Raw genomic sequence first — 14,290 nt, 5'->3', positions numbered from 1 at the left:
GCAGCCCCCGGGTGTCCCCCCGCTCCGGCACCGCCCGGCAGTTTTTTAAAAAAGGTTCCTAGGTATAAGAGTTAACATGACAATTTCTGGTATGCTCTACGCAGAGCCGTACCGCACAACAGCGCTTGTGAAAAGTAGTTACTGTGATGACCACCCATGTGCCAGAAGCTGGTCCTCCCCTCCCGCCGAGGCGCACGCAGGAACACGGAGCTGCCCCACGCAGCCACAGCTCGGCTTGGAAACGCAGCATGCAGTGAGCATACCAGAAATGCCATCAGAGCTGTGCTTCAGCTCCACATGGCTGAGCAAACCGCACAGAGAGATGCTGACGTGCACAGGTGTGCACATACATAGACATTGGTACAGCAGCAGTGATGGCAAGGAGTTCCAGGTCAGCCCCAGCTGTTGGCATCAGTACACAACACAGAGAGCCTCTGTGGAACTGGACTTTGCTCTTTCACAGTCAGTGATGGTGCGTGGATGGTTCTCCTGGATGGCTCTCATCTGGCTGAGGCCTGCTACAGGAATGACACCACATACAGCTATCTCAGGGGTATTATTTGGCGCTTTCCCCCAGCTGGAAACGCAACAGGAGGCTGAAAGGTTAGAGAGCAGTGGGCATGCGTCACTGAAGTTTGTTACAGATCACTTAGAAGCAAGGGATGGGTGGCTTATTTATTCAGCAAAGCATATCATACTATTTTTAATACCCTAAGTTCTGTTGAAATACCAAGAAATGCTGAGCGGGGAACAAGTGAATAACATGCACAGACGTAAGCCTGGAGCCGTCAGAAGCGCTGCAAAGCAGCAGTCCATGCAGCCGTTCAGAAGGCTTTGTGGAAATTAGCCTTAGAAGTGCTTCATTCTATTACTGAGAACTTTCTTGCCCCTGGTCTTTCCCCCTTCTCCTCATCCACTTTGCATATTCCATTTTACATGTTTAAATAAAAAAAGTCGATGTAAATGTCTTCTAAATTGACACTATCACAAGACATTGAGGTCCCTATGAATAAGTTACTGCACTCTGACATTTGGAAGTCATCAAATGAGACAGTATAATGTCAGCTTGATATTTTTCACACTATGAAAATATCAGCTCATGTCAAAGATCTAAATTCCATCTTAATGTAATAAATTTTCTTGTATTCACAGACTAGTGAAAATGCTAAATATTTAAATTTGAAATGAACTTCTACAGTTACGATCTGGCCTTCATATTCCATTATTATTAAACTGGAACTCAAGATCTATTTTCCCTTTTTTTTTTATTTTAATTTCTTCAAACATTACAGTGTTTGATAGAAAAGCATTAGCTATATTCATTTCTCTAAATGGCTGCTTTCCCATCAACACATGGCAAATAAAGTCCAAAAACCCCACTTTTTGGAGTTACTCTGTATTAAAACATCTCCAGCACCCTGTCATAAATTGATATACCACTGATTATATCAGTATTTTCCACTTTGCCTGACAAGGCAAACAGAACACAACCTTTCATATACCAGAAAGATTAATATCCCCAGTGTTATTTGCAGAAGTAGCATCCTTTCCTTTCCACTCACTGTAATTATGACTCCCAATCAATCAGGGGTTACGTTGACAATCACTAGCGATTACATATAAAAGCATGCATTTAGACCCACTCTCCCCTTAAACCAAGTTGTGAATGACAGAGAAGACAGACATTCGAAAAAAACACATTGATCTGGACCATCCATCTACATATTTTTGCTATCATTTTCATGCCATTCAACCTCCTGTGCCAGCTATCACAAATTATAAGCAGTCCTAAAGTATGTACTCTAGAATGCATTAAAGAACCACTAAGAGCCTGAAAATCGCTTGAGATGCCCATTCATGAATCAAACAATAATGAAAAACCCATAACCACAGCACAGGTGTGATGGCTCAGCTGCTGCTGGGAAAGAGAGAGCTGAAGGACAGCATCTCTACAGATCTCATTAAGAATTCATATGATCAGGTCCAATTTATCTGTTTATGCCTAAGTCCTGCGCCAGTTCTTTACCTTTGAATAGAGGCTGGTCCTAAGACACAGATACTTAAATAGAAAGTTATGCACCCCCAGGAATTGATGGTAGATCCAGGAACTTGCAAAGATTTTACCCAAATATACTTACACAGGTAAGAAAATCATCCACACAAGCTCAGGAAGCTATATGCCTAGATATACACATGTATAGGCATCTTCTAAACTAGAAACATGGCTAATTTGAAGGGCCACTTCCATTATATAACAGCATTCTAGAACCCTATCAAATACAACTTCATGAATCCAAGACTAATAAGAATACCCAAGTGATTCACATCATCTTTGAACTACTCCACAGTGTTTTGCCTTGGTTATCAGGACAGAGTAAAATATATACTAAACATACGCTATATTTATACCTTTGGATAAAAAGAGAAAACAAATTACCTTAACTCATCCAGCCTTCTGTGATATCATTTATAACGTACACCCAGAAATTATCAGCTTGGAAGATTCTGTTTCATTTCTTCAGAGTAAGCATCATAACAAGCACTGGAACAATGTTACCTGAACAAAAACGTTTATTAGGGAACATACTGAAAATACTGTTCGGACACGAACACCGCTTGACTTAGTATCTCTCTCAGTGAAATTGGTTGATGTGAACATTTTGGTTAGAGCCCAAAGCGGGAGGCTGTGGCTCCTTACAGTTGGAATGAAGTAATTTTAACTCTGTAAATAAAACTGATAAAAGAAGTATTTTTTCCTAAGGTAAAATTCAGCCTTTTCATAGCATTTCACTCCTTACTTTCTGAAAGTTAACAAATTCTCATATATAAGATCTATGTAATTGGAGAGAAAAAAACATTTTCTATTGCTTTTTCTTGTATTTTAGAAGCAAGTTTTTCAAGGATTTGTGGACTAGCAGTGCTTTTTAAAGGCCCTCATATTTACCCTCCGTGTATGAAACTGTTCCAAGTCAATTCCCTAAGACACTTAATCGTTCGAGAGATGGAAACTCATTTTGAACATCTAATGACCAATTAAAGCATTAGTTATCCCTACAGACAGGAGACCTATGGGGTTGTGGTCTTCAGAAAGAAGTAAGAACGGCAGCATGTCAGAAAAACTGCTAAAATGTTATGAAGTTACCACAAAATTGGCAAAATACTGGAAAGCAAAAATCATTACCAAGTCCGTGATGCTTTCTTGCTGTTTTTTTCCTTGATATTTTGAAAACAAATGTGATGGTTTCTAGTATGTAAGAGAAGTTATTACCCAAACTGGAATGTCAATACAGGAAACAGTATCTATTCCTTTAGATTTTTTTACATGGGACCTAAAAGTAATCCCAACACTTTCAATATATTTATATTACCCTTTGAAAATCTGATCCATTCAGAGTCCATTTATAAACATATGCACACATGCTGCAAACATGTCTTGTGAGCAGCTCCTGCTGATACCAACACAACCTTTTGGAGCAGTAAATAACTCATCTCTGCATGTATGCTCAAGAGTTTGGAGTCAGGACTAGTATTCTGCATACAAGTTTTTGTACAGTTTGATGTGCAAGGATTAAGACTAAATAGATGCAACTGTTACATTCATTAAAGAAATTAAGATTGTTTGAGATGACAGACTATGATCATTTTCAGAGCAGTGAAAGATCCTTGGCTGCTCTCAAGCCTTTTGGAGATATAACAATATTCATAGACTAAAATTTGTCCTTCAGTAGTTGTTTTCAGAGCACACTGATGTCCAGAGAGTGAATACATTATGTAATTGTCATTACTGTCCCCCTTTACACTAAACTAACGTGTCTCTTTCACATGACAACTTAAAAATGGTAATCCAGAACACTTAACTTTGGCAGTAATATATATATATATTATATATATATATATATCAGTCATCAACAACAGACACAAATATCTTTTTATCAGTGATATAATCCCTTTCTTCTACAGCTAAATAGGGCAGAAATTCTAGGGCTTGGATGAAAAAAAGGAGTTACGACTGTCAGCGTAATACTGAAAAGGAGAAACAGTTATTTCTAAAGGAGGGAGGGGAAAAGAAAGGTGATAAGAGATACATCCCCTCTTCCAAACTGCCTAATACAACACAGTGGCAAAATATCACCATGACTCCATCAAGGAACTACAGGTATCCCACCACAAGGCTGTGAATTAATGCTAGTTACCAGGTATTCATGTTGGCCACACGCTAAGAGTACACAGTGTAGAAAAGCAGAGAACTAGGCCATCTCTAAGCAGGGAAAGCATAGTCAGCCCAGCAGGCACGTTTGGTGTTCCTCCGGATTGGCAGCGCAGTGCTGGGCACTGTTAACTGCAGGGCAGCCACCTGAAGCAATGCAATGGCAAGAGACCAGAGGAGTTGAATGCAGGACAGTCTCATACTGCAGAAAGATCAGCATTACTCTTGGCTACATGCACATTACCCAAGACCTGATTACCTGGACTGCTATGCCAGAGTCCTTTTCCACTGATCTTGAAAGAGCCACAGAGATTGCAGTTTCTGAGCACAGTATCTTTGAAGAACACATTTTCAACTGCAGACCCGCTGTGTTAAATCCAAGAACCAAATACAAGAGGTGAAGGAGAGCTTGGACATGGTAAAGCAGAACACAGGTGAACTGTAGACAACCTAAAGCAGAAAATGGCAGATTTCCTTATGCCTCACTGCTTGTAGAATATAAACTTAATTAATTTCGAATGATTACTTTAAAAAACTAAAACCTTCCATTCTGCAGAAGTTATCTGGATTGAGGATGAAAATATTTGTTGTCATATGTTCTTGTTCTGGCTGGCTAATGCTTAAGTTAGTCCTTAGTTTTCGATTCTCTCTTCACCTAAATATGAGTAGTGCCTATTGAAAGATCTGTTTAATTGGCTAAAAGAAGTTATCTCATTTGGCCCATGCAAGAGCTCATATTAACAGTTCTTAGAACTACAAATATGATCACAAATACCAAAGTTAAGAAAAGTATATTTATTTGAGTCTCCTTTTTGTTTGAATGACAAAACAGCACAGAAAAGAACAATTCTGAATCTAGGAAAGATGAAACAGAAGACAGTAAACTCATGGAGCAGCATGAAACATCTTCTCCCAGATTTAGTAGCAATTACAGTTTTCATAACACACTTAATGTCAAGTTTCCAAAACCAACAGTGCAGACTGGTCATTTTGAAGCTTCCAAAGCACTCTTCATTGTGCGTAGATCAAGTTACCAAGCACGTACATACAACTCAAAAAGCTCACCTCAAAAAGCAGCAATCTTCTGCCTTTTCTATTAGAACTGAAAGAAGTAGCTCTTTGACTGTCAGACACAATACTTCATAGAACACACACTTCTTATATCTTGCATATATACTGCCTACTCAGACTGAGGCTCGGGTTTTCTTGCTCAAAACTGTTCTTATTAATATACAGACACACGTATGAATTGCTGAAAAAAAGGGAAAAGTAATAGGGAAATTGAAAACAGGTAAAAGTAGGAGTTATTTCTTAGGATTCTGGACTTCTGGGTAAGTTTTATTCTGACCCTTCACATAGTTGCCTATGAAGTGGTAGTGATTAGTCTCCATTAGTACCATGAATTACGGAAGATTTCCTACCTATTTTCTTAATTGAGAAGAGTTACTTTACTGAAGTACTAAGGTGTTCTCCCCTTAAGAGAAAACAGAAAGAAGCTTCTGTTGTCAGTGAAAAATAACCACTTTCAGAGAATTAAGGTACAACTGGTTGCCAGTTAAAGTTACAAGAAGAAACTCTGACTTGAGAAACTACAATGTGGTATTTGGTTTTTCTTTCTGTTCTCAAGTCTTTTGCACAGAGGAGTTATCCTCAACAGTACTGTATGCTGAAAGGGAGGAGTAATGTAATTTCAGGTATGCGGCAACTGAAATGCGGCAGCCAAGCCATGCAAATTTAAAGCTATTACAGTACGAGACTTTAAAAAAAGGGGAAAAAAAATTATTTTCCTTATTAAATACAAACATCCACAAAGAATTAACAGGCATCACTCTCAAAAAATGCTCAACTCAACCTTGCTTACTTGCAAAGTATTTACTTGCACTTTGGATACCCTTTTAGTCAAGTTATACACGCATCTGTACCACACCTCACTATCACTGCTATGAAGGAACGTGCTATAACTACAGAGGTGTAGTCATACACCTCTGTGCAACTGTTACATATTTTAAGAATTAAGAAATACACTACAGGTGATGAAACTACGATGCAAAATCCAGATGCATTGCCAGACACATTCTTTAAATAAAGTTTCTGTCCTGAATACATGAGAAGACACAATAAAGACAGAAAAACACACAAGTGCAGCAAAAAGAATACAATTTTCTTACATCAGAAAACAAACTTTTTAAATGATTAAATAAATACTCATTAGAGACCAACCTTATCTCTTTTGAGAAGTGTTGCTTTAAGAGAAGCCAACACACTCTTTTCCTGCCTGTAACAATCAGCTGTTCTTCTGTTCAAAGATAAACTGCAAATTAAGGCTTAAATATACTCTCCACATTTTCAACTGAACACACTTTTAGAAATACTCACACTGCAATACTCTATTTCTTTAACAGAATAGATTTGACCAAAATTTTCTGAGGAAACATATTTAAACAGGTAAAGTGCCCACGTAAAAACAAGCACGTAGCTTCAATGCTTAGTAAAACATGCAGCTTGTAACAGCCCACAACTTTTATGCTTTATCATCTCAGTATGCTGATACTGTAACTAATGGCAACCATTCACGAAACTTCCAGTTTTCACAATTTTTTTACTGCTCAAAACCACAGTCAGAACCAGAAGCCTAATGTATTTGGTACAGCACCAAAGGCATGAAATGAAAGAAGGAAATCTTATGCAAGATTTGTAACAATAAAAGATTTCCCAGGTCTTAATTAAGATACATGTTTTTGCTTCTGTACTTTTATTATATAATTTACAGTATCATAAAGCATTGGTATACCTAACAATGCATTTCTTCACCCTGGTCATGCCCCCCCAAAGAACAGTGGTGATGAAAATAATCACAGTTTTACTCAACTTCTATTTCATGTCCTACTGTCCACACACCCTCAAACCACAGAGGCAAGTGGTTTACTTTTTGATCACACATAACAGGAGTAGTTAGGAAGTCCAACGCCACCAGGCTACCTTCATCCTGTCCCACACAGCCGACAGAGAATCAAACGCAGGACGAACATCCAGGATAGTGAACTGGTAGTTCTTATCCACTGCACCACCGTCATAGTAATCGATAACATACCGCACTTCTTTCCCACATCGGTCAACAATCCAATCATGTCTGTCAAAGGGAAGTTCATATCTGGAAAGATAGATAATAGCACAGAAAAATGTAACGGATAGGTATTATGAACCTGGGAGCTATGAACCTAGCTGGCTGAGGTGGTTGCCGAGCCGCTCTCCATCATATTTGAGAAGTCGTGGCTGTCAGGTGAGGTCCCGGATGACTGGAGGAAGGGTCACGTCACTCCCATACACAAGAAGGGGAGCAGGGAGGACCCGGGGAACTACAGGCCGGTGAGTCTCACCTCTGTGCCTGGGAAGATCATGGAACAGAACCTCCTGGACAACATGCTCGATCACATAAAGAATGAGCATGTGATCCGAGACAGCCAGCACGGCTTCACCAAAGGTCATGCCTAACTAATCTTGTGGCCTTCTATGATGGAGTGACGGCATTGGTGGACGAAGGGAAGGCGACCGATGTCATTTACCTGGACCTGAGCAAGGCCTTTGACATGGTCCCCCACCACATCCTCATCTCCAAATTGGAGGGAAGTGGATTTGATGGGTGGACGACCCGATGGATAAGCAATTGGTTGAAAGGCCGCAGACAGAGGGTGGTGGTCAATGGCTCTATGTCCAGGTGGAGGCCGGTAACAAGTGGTGTTCCCCAAGGGTCTGTCTTGGGACCGGTGCTCTTTAACATCTTTATTAATGACATCGATGAGGGAATTGAGTGCACCCTCAGCAAGTTTGCTGACGACACCAAGCTGAGTGGTGCGGTTGATACGGTGGAAGGAAGGGATGCCATTCAGAGGGACCTCGACAGGCTTGAGGGCTGGGCTCGGGTGAACCTAATGAGGTTCAACATGGCAAAGTGCAAGGTTTTGCATTTGGGCCGGAAGAACCCCAGGCACCCATACAGGCTGGGAGGAGTGGTCCTTGAGAGCAGCTCGGCAGAGAAGGACCTGGGGGTCCTGATGGACGAGAGACTTAACATGAGCCAGCAGTGCGCTCTGGCAGCTCGAAAGGCAAATGGGATCCTGGGCTCCATCGGGAGAGGGGTGGTCAGCAGGGAGAGGGAGGTGATTGTCCCTCTCTACTCGGCTCTTGTGAGGCCCCATCTGGAGTACTGTGTCCAGGTGTGGAGCCCTCAGTACCAGAAAGACATTGAGATTTTGGAAAGGGTCCAGAGGAGGGCGACTAAGATGATCAGGGGGCTGGAGCACCTCCCCTATGAGGACAGGCTGAGGGAGTTGGGCTTGTTCAGCCTGGAGAAGAGAAGGCTGCGGGGTGACCTCATTGCAGCCTATCAATACCTGAAGGGAACCTACACCCAGGAGGGGAGTAAACTCTTCAAAAGGGCTGACAATAGCAGGACTAGGGGAAATGGATCCAAGTTGAAGGAGGGAAGATTTAGGTTGGATGTTAGGGGGAAGTTCTTCACAAGGAGAGTAGTTAGGCCCTGGAACGGGCTGCCCAGGGAGGTTGTGGATGCCCCGTCCTTGGACATGTTCAAGGCCAGGTTGGACGGGGTCCTGGGCAACCTGATCTAAATGTGTATGTTTGGTGGCCCTGCTAGGCAGGGGGGTTGGAACTACATGATCCTTGAGGTCCCTTCCAACCCGGGTGATTCTGTGATTCTGTGTGAGAGGGACTGGAAGCAAGATTTATTTATTCACATTCTGGCATAAGATTCCTTATCACTACATGCACCGTCTGGTGATTATAACTTGCAATTCACTTTTGTATCATCTCTAAATTACTTCTACACTGCATCTCCAGACATGCCTCTCTCCAGACATGCCTCTCTACCTTTCATCTTGACCAGATGTCCTATTTTCATGCCAACGTACCCCATCCATGAACGTATTCTGGCTCTTGGTGAATACTCCTTCGCTTTGCCTCCAAACCGCATCAGGGACGGTCCACACGGACATTCCCTACAGACACAATTAGAACAGAGAAACAAAGTCTAATTTTAACTGTTTACACCATGTTCTGCTCACTATGAAGGAAAATTGCTTCTGATAGGTTCTTGGCAATACCAAGCAAAGTATGTGCAAGTAGACCAGCAGTCACATAAAGAAAGAAGAGCTGACCTCACCCAACAGGTGAAGAAGCTCTCTGGCTATGCTGCGCTCCTTCTTAGGAAGCAACCTAAGGCCAAGAGGTGCTCTCCCTTCAGCAGCTGGCCCCTTTGTGAGCCCAGAGCAAGTCCACCCTTTCTAGTCACACAGCTGCAAACAATTTGCCTGTGCTGTCTAGAACAGCCACAGCCCTTCACCATATGTTCAATCATTAGTTCAAGCCCTGACCTAGCAGTTCCCCTACACACCACTAAAATAATTTGTTATGGGTTACAGAAGTGAAAACAATTAAATAACAGAAAATCATAAAAGAAACCACTCTGCAGCAAAGGTCATTTCAGAGGATGATTTCTAGATACATCACGTTTACCTGGTCTGTGTCTTCTAGGAACAAGGACTATACCGAAAGTGACACAAGTTCCCTCTTAAAGAAAATTTGTCCCTCTCCTTTTTCACAACAAAGATGGAAATAAGGTGATCTTCAAATAAATACACTAAGATGTTTTTTTCCTCCAAGTCACATAATATGCCACACCACTAGATGGCTGATCCGTTTTGTCGGTGTAATTATTCAGTTCCAGTCATCCCTCCTGTGTAATCTTCCCCCCAATTGTATCAAAATGGGACATCATACAAGACCGTAACTTCTGAAATGTATCAATACCAGAATATTTTTATGAAAACTACAAAGTCTACTTTGAAACAACTACAAAAGCAAATGCTAAACCAAGTGATTTGCTTCCCATTTCATGTGTACATACCTAGCATGAAGAGCTTCCCACTTCAAAATCTCCTTCCAAGCTTGTTCATTATTTTGATTGTGAATCTTAATGATGTTAGTCATATCTTCACTTGTTATGTCATCATCTTTCCACCTCCACCTAAAAAATAAGACAAGTGTTATCCTCCATATTCCTTAATTTATTGGATGGACATTGAATCAACAGATTTAAATGTTTATGCAAAGACACAAAGCAAGAATGGAAACTTCTGGCTCATCTGCTTAAGCATCCTGAGTACCACTTCATTTTCTGTGTAAACAGACAGTTATCAAAGTTATCATCACAGAGATCCACAACTTCAGGTTAGCTAAATTAACAGCTTAACTGGATCAGAATGTTATCGGGATGTGCAAACAATGGCACATCCACAGCATTTGTAAAAATGCTCAGGAAAAATCCCACTTGCGTTCTTAATGCACAAAAGTCCTTTACTCAACACATTTTGCATACACTTTGAAACACCTTCCATCTCTCTGATCCTGCACTGTGACTGTTGCTTCCTTTCCAATAGGCATGAAATTGAATACATGAAAGCATTTACAGGATAAAAATTTGTGTTCAATACAAACTACTCACGATGTTGTCTCTAGAATCAAAAAGCAGTATCGAAGAATCGCTACTGTTTTAATAGTAACTGCATTTAAAGTTGATGTTTCAGAACGACAAACAAATAAATACAAAGAACTGCAGAAACAGCAGCAGAGATTTTTTTTTTTATAGGCCAATGAATCATCTATCATTCAGTTCGATCTTGCCTACACTGAAGTTTTGTTTAGACAGAAAACATCTACAAGTCAAACATAATTTTCAAATTTTTAGCAGCATCACAGAGTCAAATGAACGCTCCTGGATTCACAGAATTTTTACTGTCAGTTTATAGGATTAGACTGAAGTCTCTTGCATTTGAAGGTAGGTAGTCAAAGTCTTTTTGCACCTATGCAGTGACTTCTAAAAAAATCTTCTGAGTTAGTAGCAGCTGCCTTGACATTCTCAGCCACCTTGCTGATGATGGGGAAGGAAAGTCTTTGAGATTGGCTCATATGCACTGTTAAAGCTTTTTTTTTTTTAAAAGCAGTACTTTTTAAAGTTAATTGCTTCCCACTTGAAACTCTTAAATAGCATCTATGAATTAATAACTAATGATGCTATTTCAAAAATCCCAGGCTCATGGAGACTTCAGCTGAAAATCCAGTGTACTTACCCTTTTCTTAGCATAGCATTCCAAAACATCTGCTCTGAAGGATAGACCCATTTCTTGTCAGAGTGTGCCCTAGGAATGGAAGATTCTTCTCTAACAGTTGACAATGGAAATGGTTGATCTGGAGATGGCAACTGATTAGGAGGAGGCATCTAGAAAACACAGAGAATCACCTGAACAACAAAAGCAAAAATAAACTAGAAATTATTAAATCTTTGAGAAAAAATAAAGCAATAATTAAGCATCCAAGACGAAGAAATTCAGCCTTCACATTAAATCCAGCGAGGTCATCTTTCTTTTTTGCAACAAAATGCTTTGTGTTTGTCATCTAAAACAAAAGTTTGTCATCTAAAACAAAAGGACATCTTTTGTGTAAACTTCAACTATCAAATCTGCAGTCTACTTGTATTCAGAAGAAAGGTCAGAAAGACCTGAATGAGAACTTACCATACCTCTACTGCACAGAACCTACAAACCGCTGATGTAACTTAAGAACCATGCTTGTACGTAACTAACAGAAATACATGGCATCAAATATTTACAAACTACAAAACTACTTTTTATCAAAAATGATTCAACTTCGAAGAAGAGAGCTTTCAACCCTATATTGGTTTAAAATAAATTAAAAAATTAAATATCCAAAAATATTTGGATGAACAATCAGAAAAAGCAGTTTTAAAATTGAAAAAAGAACATTATTTGCCAGAGTTCCCATTTTACACAGCATCAGTATTTACATTTTTGGCATTTCAGAAGAAATGAGACTGAAGAAAACATCTGAACCAAGTGAAAGTTACCATATTGCTAGGATCTATGTCATTGTTTGCTTGAGATGTCCCAGACTTCACAGGACACGCTACATATTCATATGCTCTTTCCTGATGTGCAGGAACATTGTCTGTGTTCTCAGCCCTACGGTCAGAAGTCTTCATGTGCATTGGACAACCTAAAATATAGGAAAAAGCATTATATGTTTTGTTACAAAATGAAGTCTCTAAAACATGACAGGAGACGGAAAACACTTCATGGAATACTAATGTAAATACAAGAATGCTATTTCACTTCTTATTTTGAGTTTTAGAACACTTTCCAACTTTCGTAAATATTTTTGTCTTGCCTGTTTTAGCACCCAACACTATGCTCAAACCTAAGCTTCTCACAGAGGCCCTGAATGCTTACACACTGCTCTATGACTGCCTGCTACACCAAGCTGTTTGTCACCAAGATTTCCAAAGCAACGTGAATCCAACTTGTGTTCGTTCTGCCGACAAAGAGTGGACAATGTCCTTCCCCAGACACTAACCTCATTGTACCCTTCTGCTGCCCCTTCCCTGATGCACAACCATCTGCTCCCAGAGACCACCCCCAAAGGGACATGGGCACCAGTCTGGCCCCACATGGATGTGTCCTGCAGGGCCCTTCTGGGGAAAGCCAAGGAGGAGCAGCCCACAGGTTCTGCAGCAGGCATCTCCTCTGGGGGACAGCTGAGTTTGTGTCACCAATTGCTACCGGCAGATCACCCTGGGTGGGGAACAGGCTCAAGTTCTTAATGCAGTTGTTTTTCTTTCCTGACAAATACTTTTGAGCTTTCAGTGTAAGGAGCTAACTTCACTAGCTTTCAAGCACAGTTACCTCTCATTTTCTCCCGATGCATGGGGCATTCTGAAGGTGGAGAGGCTGCCTGGTGCTGTTTGGACGGCTCGGCTGCTGACTGAGTTGTGGCCGCTGGGGCGGATGCAGACAGACCCATGGCTGCTGAAATCAGGCTTTTCAGTTCAAGTTTCTAAAGAAAATAAAAAAGCAAACACCTGTAAAGAAATTTATGCTCACTACTCACTATAGGGAATGAACATACAGATATACCACAGCATCACATATTGCTTAAAAACACATCCATAATAAATAACAAAAAACCACTGCAAGCCATAAACGCACTGCCTGAATAAAAACCCACGGCCGCGGCCTCCACAGCGCGTACAGCGGAGGACAGGAGGGACGCTCCGCTCAGGCCCCTTCCCCGGCTCTCAGCGCGGCGCTGCCCGCAGCCCCCGGGCGATGCCGCACGCACGCAGCGGGCTCCTGCCGCGCCGGCGCCTCCTGGGAACGGCGGCCTCGGGCCTCGCCTCGCTGCAGGAAGCGATCCGTGACCCGTAACACACACCGTGACCGGATTCACCCGCAGGCAAGGTCAGGCCCGCCCCTCTTCGCCAACAGGGGCCGGGCCCGGCCCGGTGCCGCGGCCCGCGTCCCGCCGCTGCTTCCGCCGCTTCCCGCGTCGAGTCGTGTCGCGTCGCGTCGCGTCGCTTTGCTTCGCTTCCCTTCTCCCTCGCTCACCTCTGCCCGGCCCGCGCCCCCCCGCGACCCCGTAGAAGGGCGCCTCGCGAGAGCGCCGCCCGCCCCGCGCCTGCGCAACTGCCGCTTCCGCCCACCTCGGGGGCGCCGTCGTGCCCGGGCCGCTCTTCCAGGCAGCGCGGCGGGCCGGGCTGCTGCCGGTAGGAGGCGGCCTGCCCGGTACGGCGCCACGCTGCGGGCGGAGTGGGAAGGCGGGCTGAGCTCCCCTGAGCCGCCAGGGAGCCCGTAGCGGGCGGAAGGTGGCAGCCTGCGCTGGTCAGGGCTGCTGGCATTCAACTGTAGCGCGCCAAGTCTGTCAGAGTACAGTCGTTTTAAGCACCCGAATTGAAAAATCTTTCAGTGCTTTTATGAACACGTTCACGCACCATCTCTCAATACAGGGACACCTTCCCACGTCCGTCACGGAATTTCTGCAGCAAATACTTTTACCTTGCAAAGAAAAGGGTGACAGCCACAAGGAAGTACACACTGCCCTTAAGTATTCTCCTCTGTGGACTCCAGAAAAGCCGAGTAAAACCAGAGTATACTCACAATATGCATCCCTTAGAAAATGACAGATGCCCTGTTACTGTGAAGACGTAAAACAAGC

At 42.4% G+C, this 14,290-nt stretch overlaps 1 protein-coding gene across 3 annotated transcripts; it reads right to left on the bottom strand.

Annotated features, from left to right (window-relative positions):
• Positions 1–4,987: 4,987 nt before the first annotated feature.
• LOC128072554 (holocytochrome c-type synthase) lies at positions 4,988–13,753 on the bottom strand. 3 transcript variants are annotated; one of them, XM_052666464.1, is made up of 7 exons: positions 13,684–13,753; positions 12,982–13,132; positions 12,147–12,295; positions 11,353–11,501; positions 10,131–10,250; positions 9,136–9,222; positions 4,988–7,358 (listed from the first exon to the last, which is right to left on the bottom strand). In XM_052666464.1, the coding sequence occupies exons 2-7, from the start codon at positions 13,097–13,099 to the stop codon at positions 7,160–7,162; spliced, it is 822 nt and encodes a 273-aa protein (XP_052522424.1). In that variant the 5' UTR covers positions 13,100–13,132; positions 13,684–13,753; the 3' UTR covers positions 4,988–7,159. The 3 variants fall into 3 exon arrangements, with proteins under 3 accessions (XP_052522424.1, XP_052522423.1, XP_052522425.1); XM_052666463.1 differs by lacking the exon at positions 13,684–13,753 and adding an exon at positions 13,511–13,648; XM_052666465.1 differs by lacking the exon at positions 13,684–13,753 and adding an exon at positions 13,285–13,399.
• Positions 13,754–14,290: the final 537 nt, after the last annotated feature.

Source organism: Tympanuchus pallidicinctus, unplaced genomic scaffold (genome assembly GCF_026119805.1).
Source record: "Tympanuchus pallidicinctus isolate F22 unplaced genomic scaffold, pur_lepc_1.0 scaffold7, whole genome shotgun sequence".
Classification (NCBI taxonomy): domain Eukaryota; kingdom Metazoa; phylum Chordata; class Aves; order Galliformes; family Phasianidae; genus Tympanuchus; species Tympanuchus pallidicinctus.
Note: the sequence above shows the minus strand (reverse complement) of the source record. Positions and strands in the feature narration are given on the sequence as shown.